Source organism: Cavia porcellus, unplaced genomic scaffold (genome assembly GCF_034190915.1).
Source record: "Cavia porcellus strain 051 isolate PalLab524CR breed Dunkin Hartley unplaced genomic scaffold, mCavPor4.1 scaffold_31, whole genome shotgun sequence".
Lineage (NCBI taxonomy): Eukaryota > Metazoa > Chordata > Mammalia > Rodentia > Caviidae > Cavia > Cavia porcellus.
Genome location: NW_026947514.1, coordinates 43,212,913 through 43,236,436, shown reverse-complemented (window position 1 = coordinate 43,236,436; position 23,524 = coordinate 43,212,913). Strand labels below are relative to the sequence as shown.

The following is a 23,524-nucleotide window of genomic DNA, read 5'->3' as shown; positions in this document are numbered from 1 at the left end:
CATTTGAAGACACCTGAATAGGCCTGTCACAGAGGTCCTTGACAATAAAACCAATAAAACAGAACAAGCTTTTCTCTGGCAGCTACATCGCAAGAGGGTAGTCTTCTGGGGGTAAACAGGTGCTGGACACTGTATCAATAATATTAATAATTCAGCTAGACTCTGCTGTTTTTGTAATACCTTTCATATCTTAATAAATTAAACACAGCCTATATAAAATATACTTTCCTCAGTTATTACAGCTTATATGTACAATCTAAAGATATACTGTGATACAGTGGATACTGGCCACAGGTAGCTGATTTCAATTAAATAAAAAATTTAGTCCCTCAATTATACTAATCACACTTTAAAGGCTCAGAAACTACATGACTCGTACTAACACAACTGAGTATATAATGTATCCACTGTCATAAAAAGTGAAGTTGTGCTGTATTCCAATGAGATGTTTCTAAAAATTCCTATTTTACCAACTTTATAAAAAGATCATCACTATACCTCTAGGCTATAGGTTAACAGTTAATACTAACATGTGTGCAAGCCCTGAACTAGTATTACTGTCTGGTCCTAATGTAGACTGAATTTAGCAACACTTTAACATAATTCTATGTAAGACCCAAATGAAACATGAACACAATAAAGATATTTCTAGGTTACCATGAAGAACAAAGTGATTATCTGTACATGTGACACAAGCAATTTAGCAATCATATGACTAAAATAGTCTCATCCTTACACTAACATCCCAAAATCTTTGAATATGAAAGCATACATAATTAACCAACTTAAGTGTCTCACAAAAATAAGGCCAAAAGACCTTTGGGTACTCCTCTCAATGTCTTAGCAAAGGAAAAAAAATTCATGTACACAGGCACTTGCCAACAAGAAATAGTTAAAAAACAAAACACCAAAACAAAACCAACCAATCAAACAAAAACCCTTCAAGATACACTGCTATGGGACAAAGACTTTTAAAAACCCCAAAACCTTCAGTCTAAAGCATGCAAAAATGCTCTCACATTTGTATTGATATCTAATAAAAAGGTGAATCTGACGATTTGATATTGGGTTTACTTTGTTAGAACAAAAAGTAGAGTAACTGTTTATCACTTCAAATAACTCTTGGGTAGAAGGCAAGAACTGGGGAACAGAATGAATTGCTTGTTTTTCTGAGGAGGTAAAAGCAAAATAACCCAATCATAATGCACACAGCTGTATCTCAAAGAAAAATGCAAACACAACATAACCATACTTTATTTGACTGCAACTTAGACAGCTTGCACATTTCAAACCCCCACTAAATCTCTCTCTCCAAAAGGATACGGGGACAAGAGGAGAGGACTATGTGGCAATATCCAGTCATCAACAGCAGTCCAATATTTTGAGATACATGTGATATTTATAGATACTCAACTCATATCTGATGTCAATATAATTTATGTTTTTACAAACCTGAAAGCCCTGTAACGTTATAGAGATGTCATGGTGCAATGAAAACTGTCTTTGATGCATCACCAATTTGATGTTATTTATGCTCCCGTAAAATGATGAATTTCATGATTTTTAGACACCAGAATAAATATTACACATCCAGCCTTACGCATGTCAGTTGACACTGTAACACAGGGCAAGGTAGAGTTAAAATGTGACAAACTCCTTTTACATACATTGGTCAAGCAAACGGGGAAGGTAATTTGGAGAAAAGAGGCAGAAAATATTAAAACCAATTTTTAATAGTAATTCCTTTCTTTTTATTTTGCTGGCTTCAACTTCAAAAACTAAGGTCTGGTTTCTGATGTGTGAACGTCTCTGGAGTAAGTAGTTTCATCTCAATATAAGGAGAACTATAGTCAGCTCACACATCAAAAATGGTAGTATACCCGTTAAGCTTCTTCAATACTACATACATAGCTTCATGATAGCATGTGTAAAAAGTTTCAGCAGTACCATCTGCCAAACCAGTGTCAGTGGATAGTACAGTCAGTCTTAAAGAGGCAGCACCCTATTAAAAGAAAGTTGCACCAATTTTACTCAGTTTCAGCCAAGTGAACTCATTCTATTAATTATAAATGAAATTATTTTAAGCTGATATTAAGAAAAACAAAAGCTTAAAGTAAATTAATGTTTGATACATTTCAACTAGAATGAATATTTTTAATGTTGATGCTGGATTATCACGATAGAGGTTAAAGTTTTAGGTGAACAATTTTTGCACATCCAATTAAAGGCCTAAGGTATACACTGATATTCAACATACACCAATAGAACATTATGGCAACCACTGAGTTTCTAGTCACACAGTTAAGGTCATTTTTACAAATGCTCAGGTCACAGTTGATCCAGCATTCTGGGGTTAAGGATCAGTGGTTATAGTTTGACAACCTGACAAAAACAAAGATGGGTGAACTGATAATCTATCAAGTATCTATAACTGTCTCCATTATTGAGTCAAGAAAATGTGTTTTCATCAACAATTACTATCTATTAATCAGCAAGTCAAACAGAAAGGGGTGAAATAAATTTGATGACATAAGTAATACTGTTTTAGTTTCCTTCATATTAAAAATGATAACAGAAACATTTCTATCACTGCTATTGTTCTAAATGGTAGAACCCAGTGAAGTCTGATTAAAAAACACAAGCAAAACAGTCAGCTAGAAAGCTGAGTACTGTGTGGTAATATTTTTAATAATCCAGTATTCTGCCCATTAAATTTTAAAGAGCAATATAAAATGGAAAGAAAAAGTTTTCTTTAGAATAAGGAATTATAAACGATCCCACTACAGCAGGAAGGTTTTATTTTCATCAAATATAAATTGTGTATCTTTATTTTAAGTAATTATCATGTTCACTTTCAAAACACTTTACTGAGCAAAGAGCAGCTTTCCTTAAAAAAAAAAAAAAAGCAAACTTTCCTGAAAAGGGGCCTTTACCAACTGTTAATGGAGGTAGGGTTTTTTAAAAATACAGTAATTATAGTCACAAAAATTCAAACCAAATCCTACAGATGTGAAGCATATTCAAATGAAAACAGCAATAATATAGATGCTACAAAACATTTTTTCACAGAGAATAAATCTTTTCTTATGGGTACCTAGGTTTTCCAGTTAAATAAATTATCCACCATATCTTTGCTGACTCAACTGAAAGCAGTTAACTTCAAAATTTGTTACATTGTACCGATTCAACAAAACACAACATAATTAAAAAACATGTGGCTGAAAACCCAAAGAACTCATTAAAAAAAGATTTCCTTTATCCCTTGTTTTTCTGGAAGAACACGGCAAAGCTCTTTCCAAGAACCTATTCAGACAAGTGAAAAGAAAATAAAAGCAGCTTTTAAGGATACAATGCACCTTGAAATTTATTTTGAAGACCATGAACCAAAGTGAAGCATTTTAAGAAAAGGAAGCAATGTGAATCCAAATTGTGGGGAAAATGCTTCTAGCTACTTGATAAAAGCTGTTGCAGTAATTTTGATTAAATAAAATCATACCAATTTACATTAATTTTCTATTTTCCAAAAGTTCCCTAAAAAAAAAAAAAAGTGCATCCAAAACTCAGCAATTCCCAGCTCCAACAACTTTTCTCATCCCTTTTGAGCCATTTTGCAAAGGTTTTCCAAGATTCAATTTCTTACTGTAAGGAAAGAAGTGACTTCTAAGGTGAATCACTGTCACCTGGAAAAAGTATTCAAATTATAAAAATCTGAAATAATTTATTGTCAAATTTAGAATTTAAATAAAAACAAAAGTTTGCTTGCAAAGGCCATAAAGAAAAAGAAAAGAGCATGCATTTAAAACCTAGAGATGAAGACAAATATACTTATCTACACAGGCACTGGCAGACGCAATTTAATTATCTTTACTCACTGTAAGACATATCCCAACCTACATTTTTTTTCATTCACTAATCACTGAGGTACCAATATTCAAGAATGGAAAATTTAATATGGAGAAAAATGAAACGTAAAACTGAAATTTTCCCCTCGTCCCCTTCAGAAAACTATGGCAGGTTTTGTGTGAAATGTTAGTTTACTCAGAGACTTTACACTCTACGTTGGCTTTTTAAGGAACAAACATTATGTTCCACTTACTGGTTCTGTGATAAAATGGTCACTATGTAAATAACATCATCAGCAGACTGCAAATGAGCAAATCTTGGCTATCAACTGGCACATCTTGTTGGTACCAAAAGAACTCCTGAAGTTTAAAACAATCTCTTTTAATTCAGAACAAATGCGCCATGCCAAAGTGCAACAAATATTGTGCGACACTCAATGAGACACTGACAGATAAGAGCTGCATGGGAATTACTAAATCCACCTGCAAAGCAATTCTGTACAAATTGCATTGCATGCAAAGGTCGACTCTGTGGTTGGAAGTTGATCCTCGATGTCAATTCTCAACGCAGCCACAGTTTAAGTCGCAGTGCATCAACTCCATTTAAATAGTATCTGAACAGCCTCTTATCTCGAACAAAACCAAGATTTTCATAAAGTTTCAAAGCAGACTTATTTGTTATTTCAGTTTCCAAAACAACCTTCAAGAAATAAAAGAAAATTGAGTTATAATAATTTGAAAAGCTTACAAAGCATACACTATATAAATATTTAAGAAAAACATACTATATTATGACTTGATTAAAAACTGATAGTGAAACCAATACTAATGATGTAATAGTCACAATAATTATCTTTGAGTCTAAGTGAAGTAGGATCTCCATGGACTTACTTTCTGTTCTGATTTTTATAGTGTTTCGAACTTTTAACAAGAATGTATGTTTTATGCTGAAACAAAGATGAATCATTTCCCAGTGGAGAAAAATAAGGTGGCAAAAGAAAAACAAAAATAAAGGTTTAAAAAGTAAACCAGAACTTCAAACTATTCAGACTGACCTCCAACTGTTATCATTTATCTTGATAACAACTATCATATTTGTCTACTATATACCAGAGTCTGTAAACTACATACCTTGAGCGAAATATGCCTGCTGCCTGCTTTTGTAGACAAACTTTTACCGTAATAGCCATGCCCATCTCTTTAAATGTCTGTGGTCGCATTTTGATACAGAGCATTTCCACAAATCGAGCCATTTCCACAAATACTTATGTTCTACAAAAGCTAAAATATTTTACCATCTGTCCTTTTGCAGAAAAAGTTTGCTTAACTTGGGCCATGACTATTAAGACTTTAAAGTATACCATAATCATCTGAAGGATTACTAAGTTCCAATCCTAGAGTTTCTGAATAGGAGAGAGTATCTGAATTTCAAGTACAGTGGTACCTCAATTCACAAAATGAGTTCTTTCTATGATTCTGGTCATGAACTAAATCAAATTTCCTCCTAAGGTCAACATTGAACCTAGTCACTGAATTCGATTTAATTAGCAAACAATTCAGTTTGTGGCCAAAACTGTGGAAGGAATCAAGTTTGTGAACCAAGGCACCACTATAAATCCCAAGGTGATGGTGTTGCTGCTGAGATTTCAGAACTACTGGCCTAGACATCACTGATAACAAAACTTAACAAAGAGCACAAAGGATTAACTTCCATTAGTCTTTTTAAATATTATTGTACTAGTGGCCATGAAAATGAAGAACTGACAATCTTGAATACTGTTTTTAACTCACTTTTACCTCTCTTTTTCAATACACTCTTGACTCCATCATCCCAACTCTTTTTTTTTTTTTTTTTTTTTTGGGTCTTTTTCCATCATCCCAACTCTTACAGTTCTATTTGCCTTTGAATCTCACCTACCTCACACCACAGTAAGCCGTTACCACCCTCAAGGTGTTTAGGCAGACAGAAAAAATAGCAAAGCTCAGATGAACAAAGACTCTCCTAAAAGATGTGAGGTTCTTCCAGGTTTATCTCAAGCTACTGAAAAGTCTGACAAGAATTCAAACAGATATAAACAGAAAAAAGTGCCTCAACCGATCATACTGTCATGATCTACTCTTTCTCTGCAATGCCATCACTCAATAAGCAGGATTCCATCCCACCACCATACTACCTCATACGCACCTATACATGAAGGCACTAACTACTGCTAACATTCCTTCTTAAATCATCTCAAACTGGTTCTCTCCCTTCTATTCTCATTAATACCCTACCTAACCCAAGTTCCCATTAACACCCACTATAATTACAAGAGCCTGCTAACTCAAGAACTCTCATTTTTGATGAGTGATGCTTGTTATTCCCCGCTAAAGAATCTATTTACTCTGTCATCAAGATAAAGTCCAAGGTTTAAAAATAATTCAACAAGTCCCTGAAAATCTATCACGATATGGCCTTTACCAACATCTCTAGTTTTGCTCTACATCTCTCTCCTCTTTGTTTCCATGCTCAACACCAACCTTTCTGTGTCTGCAATTTACCATGATCTTTCCTCCCTTAGTTTTATCATAAAAATTGTTTCTGTCTAGAAAGATGTTCTTCCTATATTTCTCACTTATGGTGTTAGTTAGCTTATTTACTTCAGATCACGTGGAATATTCCTTTTCTTTTTTACTAGCCCACAACACTCTGTACTGTTCCTCTGAAATATTCTAATGATTAATGAAGGTCAGCCATCCTAGATGGTGAGACCAACACAACAGGGTACAATGCATACTTCCTTCACAGCTATGTTCTCTATACCTACCATATTGCCTGGCACGCAAAAACTCTTAAATACTTGCTAACTCAATGTGTTCTCAGCACCTTTCATTGGATGACATACAATACATAAACATTAAACAGAAGTGTTTCCACACTTTTCAACAGCAATTATCTGTGCAATTAACTCCTAAAAGCAAATTTCGTGCTACACTGAACACTGTAAAAGATCTAAAACCAAGTAATAGTTTAGGATCAACTGGGCATGGTGATGCACATTTGTAAGCTCAGTAGCTGGGAGGCCGAGGCAGGAGAATCACAAATTGGATCCCAGCCTGGGTAACATAGCAACACAGTGAGACTCTCTGTCAAAATAAAATATTAAAAAAGGGGTTGGGAATATAGCTCATTCACAAAGTTCTGGATTCAACCTCTAGCACTGCCTAAACACCAAACCAAACCAAACCAAACCACCAACAAAAGTTCAGGATCCAGTAAAAATACTCTTAGGAAAACTTTAAATAAAAGCTATTGTTGGGCATAGTGGTACATGCCTGCAATCCTAGCACTTGGGACACCAACCCAGGAGATTTCTGCAAGTTTGAGGCCAGCCTGGGTTACACAGTGAGGTCAAAGACAGCCTGGACTACACAGTGAGACCGTCTTAAAAAGCAAAACAAAACAAAAGCTACACAGCCAACAAGTTGGTTTAAGATAAGAATTAAAATTTAATTTCTCTATGATCTTAGAAAAATTGAATTTTTACTAATTCATGCCATGCTACAGTCTGGAACATTTGAGTGTAATGTAAGTTTTTAGTTTTAAACAATTCTCTTGGGTAATTTTTGGAATTCTGTTATTAGATCAGTACCTAAAATGTTAACCAAAGCACTTTATTGACACACAATTAACTGCAACAATACAAAACTTGTGACTGATTTCATAGAAATAAAAAGATTGACAATTTTTAAAAAGAAGTGCTATGTATTATGTCGCTACTTTTCCAACAATTCTATAAAAATAATGATTATCTTTCACAGATGAAATGAAATATAAGGTGACCAGACCAAATATGAACTTGAGCTTAGTAGTAACCACTCTTCTGCACTTTCCCAAATACTTTACAGAGCAAAATAAAAACCAGCAAATGGGAGAGCTAATCTACTTAGGAAAGGATGAAAGGATCGGAGTCCCCCACTATTAATATTTAACAATCTAAAACACATACAATACATTTAAGGCTATCTATAGCTACACAAACAGTACTGAAGTGTAGTTAACAGTTAAACTCTAGTCTGTAAGCATCCTAACAAATTAATGAAGTCCCAAAACAAAAAAATTATACAAAGGGTCACTCTAAATGTAAAGATTTCCTGGGCACACTTACATTTTCTAAATAAAGAGAACATGTATTATTTAATACAAAAGAAAATGTCAGGGGGAAAAAGCACCTACTTTTTAATGCTTAACCAGTTAAATCCTTTTATTGTAAGAAAATCTGGGTTTATACTTGAAATTTATTAAAAACTGCTTTTACTCCTCCATTATGGAAGTATTACAGAGGAAGCCAAAAGATAATTGAGGGTTTTCTGGTTCTAAAGAAAACTGAAAAAAGTGAACACTATTTAACAGAGTCAGAGTTAAGAGTAATATTTCACTGATTCTCTTAGCAACAAATCACTATTCAGGATAAACCAAACCATTACAATTTAGACAACATTTTTTAATAATGTAAGCTTGGAAGCCCTTGAGGAACAGGCATGCCCACAGAACCTAACCACTCATACTGTCTGGCACCTAGTAGACCTTCTTTCCACTGATATCTACTGAATGAACAGCTAAGGGCTTTATTATTCTTTACACAAAATAACAACAAACTTCACAGACTAAGTGACAGTCTGGAAAAAATAAATGATTTGTCTATACTTGGAAGCCTCTATGCCACAGTCGAAATATGTTTCCAGTGAAATAAAAAATGTTAAAATTATAATTATTAGGGGCTGGGGATTTAGCTCAGCGGCATAAGCGCCTGCCTTGCAAGCAGGCAGTCGTGAGTTCGATCCCTGGTACCGATAAAAAGGGAAAAGGAAAAAGACAAAAAAAAAAGAAAAAAAAAAGTATAATTAAACACGTAAATAAATGTAATAAGCACACACAATTAAAAGCCAAAAAGTCATCTTTTATCTTTTGAAAGAAAAAGAATGACTGACTCTACCCTTATATGTATATATATTTTAACCAAAAATAACTTAGATCTCTTTAGTTTCCAATAATCTAGCTAATAATGTTTTATTTTATTCTTTTAATGATACAAAGTATGGTAATTATTACTTTTAAGACTAGAATACACCAAAATATCTTGTGCATTACTCATATATTGCTAGAAATAAGCAACATTAAATTAAGAAACTTAGGCTGTTAGAAAAGCAAATTGCAAACAATGTGACAGGTCACGGAGCATAGTACAAGGGCCTAAAACACTTAACAGAAGAGCTGACATATAGGCAAATGCCTGATCCCAAGACCCAGAAGACAGAGGCAAGCGTCAAAGGTCAGTCAGCACTATATACCAAGCTCAAGGCCAGCATATAGTGAGATCTTGCCTCAAACAAAAACAAAACCACAACAGTGAAAACAACAAAGACAAATATTAACACATATGCATCAAAAACAAAATAAAGGGCAAAACATCAAAATGCATATGCTAAAAAGGTGGCAGACTATTTCTATTTTCCAACTTTTATTATGTTTATTATGGCTTCTCAAAAGGAGAAATGTGTTCATTATAACAGTAATAGAATGCTTCCCTGGCATGCAGATAGCCCCAGGTTCAGCCCCAGCACTACACTAACTAACTAAATAAAAAATGACAGTTTCAACTGAAAATCTTTCAAAGCATGTGCTATACCTTTAAATTCTAAGAAATTTTGATTCCATTTTATTATGATCATAGTAAGGTCTTAATCCAATGGTAAACATACCTTATATCTTTTTTTAAAAGCCTCATAATTTTCAAATTTTCATAAAGATTTAAGGACATCTACAACTTAAAAAAAATAAAGCCCTATTAATTATGCTGATAAATCACCCGTCAACATTCTAATTAATTTCAAGAGAAAATACATGAAAATTAATGGTTACTTCATGGGCTTATTATTTTAGGTATACAAATGTACTTCACAAATTAACTCCAAATTATTTGCATTTCTGTATTCCTTATACTTCCTCTGAACAATACACTGTAAGCAAGGACTATTTTCAAAAACAGTAATTTGTACCCAAATTTCATTTTAACAACTCGGTAGCCAGACTTGTGGCACACACTTATAATCCAGCACTTGAAAGGCTGAGGCAGGAGGATGGTTACAAGTTTGAAGCCAACCGGGGCTACACAGTGAATTCAAGGCCAGCCTGAATTACATAGAAACTCTGTCTCAGAAAGAAGGAAGGAAGCAAAGAAGAAAGGAAGGAAGGAAGGAAGAAAAGAAAGAAAGATTTTTAAAAGTGGTTAGCTCTATAGATTCTATTTGCTTTTAAAATTTTATGTACTGTGTATAAAAATAAGGCTGTTATTGTTCTAAGAAAGTTTAGATAAAGTGCAGAAAGACAATACACAAGTCAAAATTCAAAGTGCTTCTTTAAAGAGGCACAAACAGTATGCTAAAACACAGTTAATCATTCAAATACTTCTGAACCCTGCACTGCACTAACTACTAGGAATACAGCAATAAACAAGATAAGGCATCTCTGTTCTGTATTGCGATTAAGGCACAGGCACTAAAAGTGCAGTAAATATTACAAAAATGTCAGGAAAAACCCTGAGGGGGCAACTGATCCTGTCAAGTAAGATAAAAGAGAATTTGTTGTTGGTACTGAATTGGGTCTTAAGACAGGCAAGTATTTTAATAAGCAGAGAACAACCAACAAGCTACCGGATCTAACAAATTCATCAGTGGATAAAGTTTCTCCTTGGTAGGTGGGCAGAAATCAAACAAACTGGGACAAAATAGTAATAAAGGAAGAAGCAATAACGTACTATTTTTAAAAAAAGAGAAAAGATTTGTTGTTCATACAATTTAAAAACAAAAGCTCTATCTAGTCATACAGCAAATAATCTATCTGAACAAAGTAGGACACACATAAATCTTTTTTTTTCTTCAAATTAAGAAAAACTCTAATTCAGAAGCACAGATAATTCAAACTGCAGGAACAATCCACCCAAAAATCATACAACAGGAAAGCATTCATGGAGCCTAAGACTTCCTGGCCTACAATGAAAAGAACATTCCTATTCTTTTCATTTTTTTTTTTTTATTTTGAGACAGGGACTCACTATGTAGTTCAGGCTGGCTTTGACCTCATTACGGAGCTCACGCTGGCCTTGAATCTGTAGCCATCCTTTTGCCTCTGCCTTATGAGTGCTGGGATTACAGGTGTGTTTCACCACGCCTGGCCAAGAACATTTCTATAATAAAGTATATCACTAATTTAGGGTTTTCTCTTAGCATTAAAAAATACCATCAAAATCTACGTATTTTAAACTTTCAAAAACCAACAGTATTTAAACATTGATCAGTGAAGGTAAAACTAGGCTCACAGGTAGAGACAGGAATAACTCATAAAAGGTTTAACCACAGGAACAAAATATTCCCTGCCCTCAATATCCCTCTACTCACTACAAACAATTCTACTCAGTAGTAAGGGAAGAGCAAACATGGCCTATGAACCCCAAGATTTTTTCTAAACTGTTAAGCAACCTTTGTGAAGCCTGACTTCTCTCTTTCTGATGAGCTGACTAAGCTATTAGATATGGTTCAAAACTAGTCTTACATTCCTGAACTTACCCAGTTCACTTAAGTTAAATGTAGTTACTAACCATATAAATGACTTGTTTTTCTGTGTCTTTTACTTTCAGATACTAAAAGCTATAAACAATGCAAAATCCTTCACCAGCTGTGAATTATCCATTCAAAGTAAAATTATGTACCTAGAATAACTACCTCATATGTCTATAGGACTCCTCTCATATAACCACATTTCATGTCATCTGTTAGAATATAAAGTGAATAGAACATGAAAATAAATATTCACATCCTTCATGGTAGCACACACCTGTGAACCCAACACTCAGGAAGCTGAGGCAGAAGGATCATCATGAGATCAAGTTCAGCCTGAGCTACATAGTGATTTCAATGATAACCTGAACTACAGCAAGAGCCTGTCTCAAAAAACAAAACAAAAAAACAATGCACAAAGGAAAAGAAATATTCTGCAGTAAATCTTTGTATTTTTACCACGGAAATGCACTGAGATATTGTTAAATAAAAACCAGTATCATTATTGTGGGATGATTTCATTTTTATGAAAAAATTACACTTGTATAAGAAATATAGCCAGGGATTTAACTCAGTGGTGTAAGCACCCGCCTCGCAAGAAATATTTGCATAAAAGTTTGTGTAGAAAATGGAAGGAGATATACTAGCTAGAGTTGGAGAGAAGGACAGATAAGAATGAAGAACATAAAGATGGTGGAACAAGCAAGCTATGATGTCACATTCTTGTAATGCCAAACACCTGGGAGACTGAAACAGGAGGACTACAAATATGAACCCAGCCTGGCTAACTTAATGAGATCTTGTCTCAGAAAAAAAAGGGGGTGGGGAGTTTAACGGGGATGTAACTTAGAGCAAAGGTCCTCGATTCAATCTCTAGTACCACAAAACAAAACATACACACATAATGACCATGTATACCTTTTATACAAAAAGCGCCACTTAAAAAAAAAGTCACCAGGGGCTGGGGATTTAGCTCAGCGGCATAAGCGCCTGCCTTGCAAACAGGCAGTCGTGAGTTCGATCCCCAGTACCGATAAAAAGGAAAAAGACAAAAAAAAATTTAAATAAATAAATAAATAAAAAGTCGCCAAAGAAATTATTAAGGTCAATCTGTTGGACAAAATAACTTATTTTCACAATATTTGGGAACTCTCTAACAGACATCTGCTATCCAATAATAAATGTAATTGTCACCTGTATTCTCATATACATAAAATTACTAATATAACGCAACTTTATTCCTCCTTGCTTATTACTGTCATAGTAAAGACATCTATATGTCTCTCATTTACATTCATTCTCTCCACATTGCTCAACAGGAATGTCAACATTACTAGTCACCACCAATATTTACTCAGCACTATATGAAAGCACAATGCTGTTGCATATAAACTTATACCTACCATCAGGCCTTACAAGCTGAAAAGGTGATCTTATGTTAATACTCAGAAATCTTTACATTTAAAAGTCAATGACAGCCTTAATATTATCTAACACTCAAAGACGTGTTTTTAGTCACTAAATGTTCTCCAAATAAGCTGACAGTTCCACAAGATTTGAGGAAAAGAGGAAGGTTGTAAAGGGACACTAAGGCCAGTATATAAGGAAATATGTGGGTCTGTAATACTTACTTAAATGACTTAGATGACTTAACTGATAACAAAACTTATGAATAACAATTATTTACAGAAAATATATATGATTTCACCTTCACATTTGAAGGAATTTAAACTCCATTATCTTAAAATTTATTCTAATCAAAACTTGCAGATGCATGCATGTTTTGGAGGGGTGATGCTATGGAATAAACTCACACTACACAAGCCCTTTACACTGAGTTACATCTCTTTGTATAAAAGTATTTATTTTGTTACAGTGAATCATAAGGTTGTTTAGGCTGGCCTTGAACTTGTGATTCTCCTACCTCAACTTCCTGAATAGCTGAATACTGTTGAGCAGGTGCCAGAGTGCCAGGCTCAAAATTCATAGAATAAAATTCTCTTCACAAGCTGCATTTGTGTAATAAGTCTGCAATGAAATCTGCAGGGCAAATATTAGAAAAGCTAAACATATTCAACATTTAGAAAGACTTACCTCATCACAGTCTCCTTCAACCATGGCATATATAGCTTTCTTGACCAAGTTAGTACCTAGAACACAGATCTAAGTGTTAGTGAACAGAAAACATAATTAGCTCCTTAAAGAATCTACATTATAAAATTCATAATATGCACAGATATGTCTACTGTTACATTCTATCTTGAATGTAGTTACTCTGATATCTTACATGAGAAAAAAAACTGGATATAAACTGAGAGCTCTTTTTTATTGTTTTTCCACTTAAAGACAGAAGCAAAGGAAAAAAGAAAAAGGCAAAATATGGTATGGCAAGAGCAACCTAGAACTCATTTAGCTAACCAGAACTTACTATACAACCTGAGCTGATCTTGCCAAAGATCTTCACAGCTCCTCCTAAGAACTGCTATGCCTACAAGTGGGCCACAACTCTTGGCTGGCTCATACAACCTCATAGTAAGCCTGGACACAATGAAATCTGGCACTGTGAGTGACATCAGAGGTGTGTCTGAAAATGTCTAGGAAAATGTATTCTAGATCTGGGTCAGCTTTGTCTGACACTGAACATTAAGAAGAAAAACACTGCCAAATTTGGTTTTAAAAGATCCATTTTAGTTTAAACTTTTACTTCGAAACTGTGCATACATTTAATGAGTCGCACAAAGTACGTCTCAATGCCAGGAAGCAACCCTAAAGCCACTTAGTGTATGCCCTGTGAACCAGCCAAATAATTATTTTTACTAAGTTTTTATCAGCTCTTTTCAATGCATGAAGGATTTATACTTGGTCCGGAAAATAATCCCAATTCATAGAAAACATTAGTAGAAAACTGGAACACTATTATACATGTTTTTAAAAGTTGGTTACACCTAACACAATGGGTCAGGAACAGTGGCAGATCCCTGTAGTCTCGGTTACTTGAGAAGCTGAGGCAGGAGGATCACGTGTGCACAGGAATTCCAGGCCAGTTTGGGCAATGCTGTGAGACACTGTCACATGCACAAAAATAATGAGCTGGGCATGATGGCACATGCCTGTAATCCTAGCACTCAAGAGGCTGAGGCAGGGGGACTGCTGTGAGTCTGAATACAAAGTGAGTACAAGAAAAGCCTGAACACATAGTGAAACCTGTTTCCAAGAGACAAACCAACCAAAAAAAAAAAAAAAAAGGAAAGAAAAATAAAAAAAGGAAGGAAAGAAGGAAGACGGGGGGGAGGGGGTCCCCAGCTTATTGCCAGGGATTTAGCTCCACAGCACAAGTGCTGTCTGGCAAGCGCAAGGTCATGAGTTTGATTCCTGATACGAAAAAGATTTTAAAAACAGAAAGAAAAAACTAGCTTATTAATTAAATCTATTTATAATGACTTCTAATGACACTGAAGATTGTGTAAAACTGTCCATCAGACAATAACATTCAAATTTAGTTTTAAAACTATAAAAAAATAAAAACTAAATTACATAATACTACTAAATATTAGTATTGCAATCAAATACTTCATCAATACTCACTAAGCTTAAACACATCCCAGAGTCAAGTGTTACTGTAACAAGATCCAGTAAGTCCTGAACACTACAGCAGTGGTTCCTCAACCAGGTTCCACTAGGCACCTGGGGAAACTCTAGTCCTAGCTCTAGCAGGGCAAACGCAAGTCAAGGAGAAGGCCTACATATGCTATTAAATGAACCACTCCTGGCTTCCAACAACCATTAAAAACCATGAGTGCAAGATTAACTAGACATGCCCGAAAAGGTCAATACCAGAAGAAGTTGGGGAATAGCAACAAATAATCAATATTCCTCCCAGAGGCCATCTTTAAACTGCAACATGATGTGTGACAACTACCACTGAACAGTGGTAATAATTACTTGTTACTTTGGCTTGGCTGTCCACTTAACCAAATTAAGTGCCCTCTTAATGCTATTAAAAACTGCAGTACTTCTTCAAGTATGTAGTATGACTGAAAAGAAGTATGTTTAGAAGTGAAAACTGATCACCAGTTAATCTCCAAAACATTAATAAAGGGAGTGGAAGGGGATAAAAAAGGTTAAGATGTGTAATGTACATGTACCACAAGCATGTACTAATAAAAATCTAAATAAAATTTTTAAAAATAAATAATGCCCTTTAAGAACTTCTAAAAATAAAAATCTTAATTGTTTTACTTTCAAGTTCATTTCCACATATTTACATGTAAATTTGTTTTAAAACATGAAACTGAAAATAACTTCTTTGTCCTTTTACTGAAGTAGTATTTTTCTTACCAATGCCATTTCTCCTGTATTTGGAATCCACAGCTAACATGGCTATATAACCTCTGCGGAACATCTTTTTGTGCATATCCAACTTGCAAACGATGGCACCTACACACTCCTCCCCTACCATGGCCTTAAAAATAAACAAACAGTTATGAAGAATACATTGTGCAATTAACCAAGGAAAACAGCAACCAACCACTGGTTGACATTTCTGAAAGAGATGGAGAAAGAGAAATCTAGCAATCACTTTTCAGAAATCTAAATCTCCTAACTTCTTTAAAGGTTCCAATTTTTAAAAATTCCTTAAAACATAAATTTCTTATGCTTATTAAATGCCTAGGAGAAAGAATTTTCTATATGGTAAATATTCAAGTACTTTATTACATGCATGAGGTCCTTATAATTACATTTATTTGTAATTAAGACTTACTTAAATTTGGGAAGGGTAAATACGTGAAAAATTATTTTAAACACAAACTCCCATCCAGCTTGGTAGCACAAGCCTATAAACCCAGCACCTGGAGGATGAGACAGGAGGACTGCCATGAATTTGAGGTCCACTTGTACTACATAATCAGTTTGAGGCCAGTCTGAACAATGAAATGAGACCATCTCAAAAAGTCAAAAAAAGAAAGAAAGAAAACCTATTCATTAGGTTATACAATTTGCCCATCAGGAGTATAACTTTTTATAATAAGCTTTAACAAAGATAAATGTAAGACATGATGCACTCAGATGATAGATTGTATTTTAAAAGTTCAGGAAAAGGATTCCTTACTGCTTAGATTATATTCAATGACTCTGTAGGCTGGGCTCAGTGGCACTATTTATAATTCTAACACTCTGGAGGACTGATACAGAAAGATCATAAGTTAAAGCCCATCCTGGGTAACTCAACAATGTAAGTGAGACTCAACAATATGAGTGAGTCTCAAAATTTTAAAAAGTTAAAAGATGTCTGGGGATATGGCTCAGTGTAAAAGCTCTGGGTTCAATCTCCAGTACTGTCAAAAACAAACAAACAAACAGAAAAAGGTTGTTATTGTAGTACCAAAACTAAATATATGGTGATCTCATTTTTAGGATACTCATGACAGAGGAGATCACGTCATAAAGCTCTCAAAAAATTATAGCTCAAAATCAGAGCTTTTATAAAATGTTATGATTTTCTCAGCTTTCCATTTTAATATAAATGCTAGCTTTCCAAAGCATTAAAGGCTACATCTTAAGCATTAAAGGCCAAATTTTCTTTTAGATTTCCAATGTCACCAGTGAATGATTTTCAAAATTCCCAACAATTTACACAATGAACAGAAGTTTTCTAATACCATTCTGAAAGATATAAATGAGGCAGTATCTCCACATAACATGTTAGCAAAAGTAGTAGTTCTTGTTTATAAACTAACTTACCTCTTTTTTCCCCTCTATTTTGACAACAAAAATCAGAAATAGGTTAAAAAAGCTAGTAACCAAAGTACAATTTATACCTAATATCGATTTTAACATGAATTTTTGGTAACATTTTTTAGTTGGTCATTCCACAAATTGATCTTTCATAAAAAAATAAACCAGGGAATCTTTTTAGGTAAGATAATTCTTTTTCACACAAACCTAAACTAGATCAAAAACTTTCTTTTGAAGGACCACTAAATTCATCAGTCTATACAGTTATCACACATTCCAAAATTATCTCATCAAACCTCTCTTCCTATTTTCCCAATTTTTAAATCACACTAAACCAATTTGCTTTTCCTGGAAATTAAAATTCTTTCCAATTAAGACATGAAATGTACACAAAAATATGGGTTGGACGACTCAACTCTGATAGTACATTTTTTTCCTCCTTTTTGGTGCTGGGGATTAAGCCCAGGGCCTTAAGCACAGTAGGCAAGCATTATACCTTGACAGAATTTTCTGATTTGAAAATAACTCTCTTCAAATATGTATCTATGTGTATCTGCATACACAAATACATACATATGCACACATATGCAAAATCATCACAGACCAAATGGTACATTTTAAAAGAGCCACAAAAAATTTTGGTCTGAATTTGTAAGCTAGATTTATGTGAAATAACAACCTGTTTAAAATTGTGATACAAATCTATAAGACAGAAACACCTGGCAGTTTATAAAGCCACTCAAAAAAGAAAAAAAAAATTAAAACTAAACACAATACAACTAGATTATAATTTCAAATTAGACAAGATTTTTTAAAAAAATCTTTGTCCTTTGACCATGGAGTAAAACACTATGTTAGCTCATTCTGCCTTGTTTTTTTTTTTTTTTTAAAAGTACCAGGAATCAAACTCACAATCTCATACTTGCCAGGGAGGCGTAGTGCCACTGAGCTATATCCCTGACCCTGTTAGTTCATTCTTAAGAGTACACTGCTTTCTTAATTAAGAACTGGAAGAGCAAAAATGAAGCTGCACACATCTAAAAATAAAAGTCCAATACATGATACACTGTTACTAATAAAATCTTAGTAAAGAAGACTTAACACTGAATTTTCTTCTAATAAAGTGCTGATGAATATATTTACAATCATCATTCAGGGGCTTGTGGAGTTTTACCGATTAAAAACTTTAGCACATACTTTTGAAATTCATACTATGTGTTTTTTCAAAGATACCTGAAAAAATTCTCTGGAAGGTTAAGATTTAACTCTACTAGGCCAAAGACTCAATCAACAAAATAGCAAAAAATTGCAAAAAATATAAAAAGTGTGAAACAGAGATTCCAAAATTCAAGGACACTACAAATAGAAAACTGAAGGAAATCAGAAAGTCAAATTCAGGAACAAATAAAAAGAAGTTCTACATTATACTGCTAGTAAATTTAAGAACTTTTAAAACTGAAAACACTATAAAGTCTAAAGTACAGAGTAACTGTCTCACATGTAGTACTCTCATCTACTTTTTTACATCTGCTACATTATTAGGAAGAATAACAAATAGTTTTATTAATCAAGTACTGACAATTCTGTAATATATTACATTTGAACCATTATAGCCTTCCCAATGGAAACCAGAACATTTCGGAGGGTTCCTATCTTTTGAGACTCATGTTTGTACAGCCAACTGCTCCTTGGTGAAGATAATTGTGACACACAGTAAGTTTCATACAATGAGTCAAGGGTATGTCATTTTTTAGGATCTTACTTGTTACTATGAAAGCCCAGGAGAACTGGATCTTACCTTTACTCTCTGCCACTATAAGTATCTGGAGATTTAAGTATTTTCACTCTAGTTTTCATTTTTTCCCATGGGGGAAGAGGGGAAGTTGAGACTATATTATCTATAGGAGTCTTTCAAAGATAACTTAAAGCAAACATAAACAATGATTTTTTAAAAAATTGAGTTCTTATGGGAAATTCAAATTTAAAAGCATGTTAACATAAAGGACTCAGTTCTAAATGGTCCCTGTTGGTTAACTATTTTTTTATTGTTAAACATCTCCAGATTCACACCTTTACTAGTAGTAAATCTTATAGACCATTCACTTAAGTACATTTCAATTTCTAGGTACTCAGCACTTAATGTTTTTTCCGTAACTCAGAACTTAATGTTAAACTTTTTCTATTAAAGGATAAAGTACAAGTTAACTGATGAATTGGGAGGGCTTTATACTAAAATCAAGGATAAAGTTTACTAATATTGTTTGCCAGAGTCTAATATAAAACAGCAGACAAGTTGAGAGACTTAAGATTACACCAGACTCAAAAGCTGAGTATAAGATATACAAAACTATTCTGTGAAATTGACAGAAAAACATCTATTTCAATTTAAAATGTGATTCAGTTATATATTTCTATGGGTTAACTTACAATGAACCTACATTTTTTAGCAATTACAGTGGCATTTGACATGACATTTGTAACATTTTGTCATATTCACTGAGGAAACTTGTCTTAGAACTTCTATTTTGATACAATGCTAAGAATTCCGAACAAGAAGTTTTCTAGAACATAGAACAATATCTACAGTTTAAAAATACTAAATTGAGATATAACCAAAGTTAACACAATAGTCAAACATCCATTATCTACAATACCTAGATAATGTTTTCAAATTATTACCAAGCTATATAATAAAAAAGGCAGTTTTAAACTATCCTCAAAATGTATTACAGGAATTACTACGTGCAATTAAGTCAATAGTCAAACAGTAAATAACAGTGATAGACTTTTTCTTCATGTTATGAAATACTTCTTAAAAGCAATTAATAAAATTTAATGGAAACAATATGTGATAGAAAACATATACCTGCAGCCAATTTAAAGGTTCTATTTGAACTGAAATTGGGTCTATATTCCTATAAAGAAACTACCGGTACTGCTAATACTACATTAAAAAAATTATTCAGCTTATAGTCAACTTTCCGGGATACGTACAGGTAAATTTTGTCAATTATATCCCCACTGTCACCAAAGTAGGAGTGTTTAAGAGTATGTATGGCTGCTTTCTTAAAAAATAAAAAAAGCGGATAACTATTTAACACTGTACATTCCTAGTTTTTTATTCAACTTTCAGGACTCTTTCAGCAACTAGACGTTAAAAGCACCTTCTGCCATGGAGCCCACGAAGCAGGATGGCTACAAATGTCAGCTATCCTGTTGAAGTAAAGGAAACCATTCACAATTACAGAAAACGCTTTTAAGAATTAATTCTTCGAGGTGGCCACAGCAAGTTTACTAACAATCATGTTCATCAAAACATGTTTATGGTCTCACTCTTTCCTGATTACGATTGTAATTGAGAGATTAATACGGTCTGCAAGGAAGACTAATGAACGACGGTTAACCGTGGTTATAAACTAATGTAAACAGGACCCAAGGAACCCCCTCCCCAGTGAAACAGGCTGGCCGCCTTTCCACTACTTTCATGGCAGCCCCGACCGCGAGGTCTTACCTTTCAGTTCCATTACCTAATCAGAAGCACGCGCTCGCACTTTACAGCATGTAACACACTATGAAACGCTGAACACGTCCACTGCCACTCGACCCTCACTCTCCCTGCCCCATGGCCTGCATCACGGTTGGGCTCACCCTCTTTCCATTCTGTCCACTTACCAAGAAGCACAGCTGCGGCCAGTTGTGGATAAAATATCTATACGTATAAATGGAGTAGGGTTCGGACAGATCTTTGGTGATCAGTCTCATGATATCGGGCATTTGGAGCTCGGATTCATATCGGACGTATCGTATCGTCCGGTCCTCCCCAGGCTCGACCTCCCTGCCCGGGGGGCTCCTCAGACTGCAACCGACGTTCAGGGATGCAGACAGCAGCCGCACCTGCTCGTCGTCCTCCTCGGGCTCGGCGCTCTCGGCCAGTCCGTTGCGGGCCGCCGCGGGCTCGCTCGCTGCCGCCTCCGCCGGGCCGGGGGACGCAGTCCTCGCGTGGAGGGGCGGCGGCGGGCGAGCGGCTCTGTCGTCCGGGCGCGCCCCGGCCCCCGTCGTGGCAGTCGCTGGGGAGGCCCCGGCGGGGGCGGCCGCCTCGGCTGCGACCAGGACCTTGCTCTTGAGCGAGGCGGCCGCCCGGAGGTGTCGCAGTTCGGGGCCGATCAACCCGTTGAGCTGCAGCGGGTCCTGGGGCGGCGATGGCGGGCAGAGCGGGCAGGGACGGCTCCGGGCCGCCGCCGGGCCCGCGCCGCCTTCGTGCTCCTCGTCGTCCTCCTCGTCCTCGCCGCAGCAGGCGGGGGCGGCCCCTACCGGGAACGGACAGCGGGGCTCGGCCGTCGCCGGGGCCGGAGGTGCTGGTGGAGGGAGGAGGCTGCTAGGCCCAGGCGGTACCTCCGCCATCCTACAAGCGACACACACCGGTAGAGGAGGCCGTGAGCGCCCACGCGGGACACGGGGCGGCGGGGGCGGCGGGGAAACAAAGGCAAAAGCCGTCCCTCGCAGAGCAGCCCCCAAACCCTCGCCGGGGGCCCGCTCGTCGGCGCCACCCCGCCGCCCCGCCGTCCCTGCTCCCGTCCGCCCGTGCCCACCGCTGGTCTTGTCACCGCGGCCCCGCCCGCTCCTCCTCGCGGCTCACCCCGCGCCGGTCCCCGCCGCCGCTGCCGCCGCTCCTCTCCCTCAGCCTCCCCCGCTGCCGCCGCCGCCGAGGCGCTCACCCCACACCGCCGCCGCCGTCGCCGCCGTAAAGCGCCGTGCTGTTACCCCGGGTAAAGTTTCCTGGGCCCGCCTTTACGACACTTCCCTGCCTGCCGGCCGCCGGGCGAAGGAGGGGCGGGGTCGGGGCGACTGGGCGCCGGGAGGCGCGCGCTCCGGGGAGGCGGAGCTTCCAGGCTGGGCTCCCAGGCGCTAGCCCGGTCTTCATGGCCGCGAGATCCGCGGGTCCAGCGCCTCCCCGACCCGACGAGGGGAGGAGGAGCTGTGCAAGACGGGAAAACTCGGGAGCCGCTAGGAAGAGGAGTGTAAAGCTTTGAGCTGTGGGAATAGGAGGATGGCTGTGGACGGCCGAGCGCTCGCGAGGCGAGACAGAGACCAGGTAGTTCCTCCTCCCGCTCCCGCTTCCCCTCTCCCTTCCTGACCCGAAAAGCAGAGGCGAACCTGACTCGCAGGTGCGAGGCCGGGCCGTGGGGAGCCTTCTGTCACCTCCCCGGGCCGCGGGGCGCGGCCCCTACGTCCATGTACTGGCGCTTCGCGCTGGTCCGAGCCGAGGGGCAGGGAGATGCTGTGCCTCACCAGCCGCCTGAGCACATTCGGCCTAAGAAACTGATTGTGGGGCTGCTCATGTGTGTCCGAGATGGAAGTTTTCAGGGATCGAATTCTATAGCTTAACATGTTGGCAGCTCTCTGCCGTAGTCTAAACTCTATAAGAAGTAGGATACGCTGGCACAGTTGTAACATGCAAGAGTTACAGCTCTTGTCACTAAAAATTTTGAGGAAATCTTACCACCTTTCGGGAAGAGAGTCAGCGTGCAGGGATGTTAACAGTTTGTTGCTATATGCTTAGCTCTCCTCTGATTGTCTTATATGTCTTATTTTACAGGTTTGTGTCCTGTAGAAATACAATTGTTTATGTACAAATAGGCCTATAGAAGCTTGTAAATTCACCTGTGTCTGTAATACCAACAAATGACTCCAAATCAACTAAGTGTCTGTAAATACAGGAACTACTACACATATGATGCATAAGTATTATGGACCATTAATGTTAATTCTGCTAATGTATACAAAAGACTGAAAAAAATGACTGTATACACTTGCAGTGTCTATAGTTGTTTACAAGTTACTCTCACAATTTAGCAGTAGAAAGCAGTCATTTATTATGCTCCCAGATTCTTTAGGTCAGGAATTCACAGCAGGATGGCTTTTCTGTGCTCCATTATACATGTGTCATTTGGAAAATTCAAAGGTTGAAAATTAGAATCACTTGAAAATTTATTCAGGCTGGTAGTTAAGGCTGCATAGGGATTCGAGGTCTCAGTTCTGTACCTTCTGTGGTCTTGTAGTATGGATTGGTTTAGGCTTCTTGCAGTTGCCTGGCTGATTTCTTAACACAAGCATACAGAGAAAGAGCATCAGGCAGAGAAGCATATTGCCTTCTGCTGCACAGAGTTGCACCCAAGTTCAAAGGACGGGGAAGTAGTACCTCTTAATAGGAGAGGTTCTCAATGACCAAGTGCCACCAAAAGCATTGCTGTGGCCATAGCAGTTACATTGGAAGACTTCCCCCACTCCTAAGGGGTGGGGGAAATAAATAAGTGTATAAGTACAGTGTGAGGTTATTATGTTCTTTAAGA

General features: G+C 37.0%; 1 protein-coding gene across 5 annotated transcripts; it reads right to left on the bottom strand.

Moving 5' to 3' along the window:
- Positions 1–1,230: 1,230 nt before the first annotated feature.
- Naa30 (N-alpha-acetyltransferase 30, NatC catalytic subunit) lies at positions 1,231–22,018 on the bottom strand. Of its 5 annotated transcripts, none has more exons than XM_063241544.1 (5): positions 21,890–22,014; positions 20,847–21,576; positions 15,777–15,900; positions 13,533–13,588; positions 1,231–4,542 (listed from the first exon to the last, which is right to left on the bottom strand). In XM_063241544.1, the coding sequence occupies exons 2-5, from the start codon at positions 21,573–21,575 to the stop codon at positions 4,405–4,407; spliced, it is 1,047 nt and encodes a 348-aa protein (XP_063097614.1). In that variant the 5' UTR covers position 21,576; positions 21,890–22,014; the 3' UTR covers positions 1,231–4,404. The 5 variants fall into 5 exon arrangements, 4 of the variants coding, with proteins under 4 accessions (XP_063097614.1, XP_063097615.1, XP_063097613.1 ...); XR_010044992.1 differs by having other exon boundaries at positions 4,397–4,542; positions 13,363–13,588; positions 21,890–22,017; XM_063241545.1 differs by lacking the exon at positions 1,231–4,542 and adding an exon at positions 6,316–9,649 and having other exon boundaries at positions 21,890–22,017.
- Between the last annotated feature and the right edge of the window lie 1,506 nt (positions 22,019–23,524).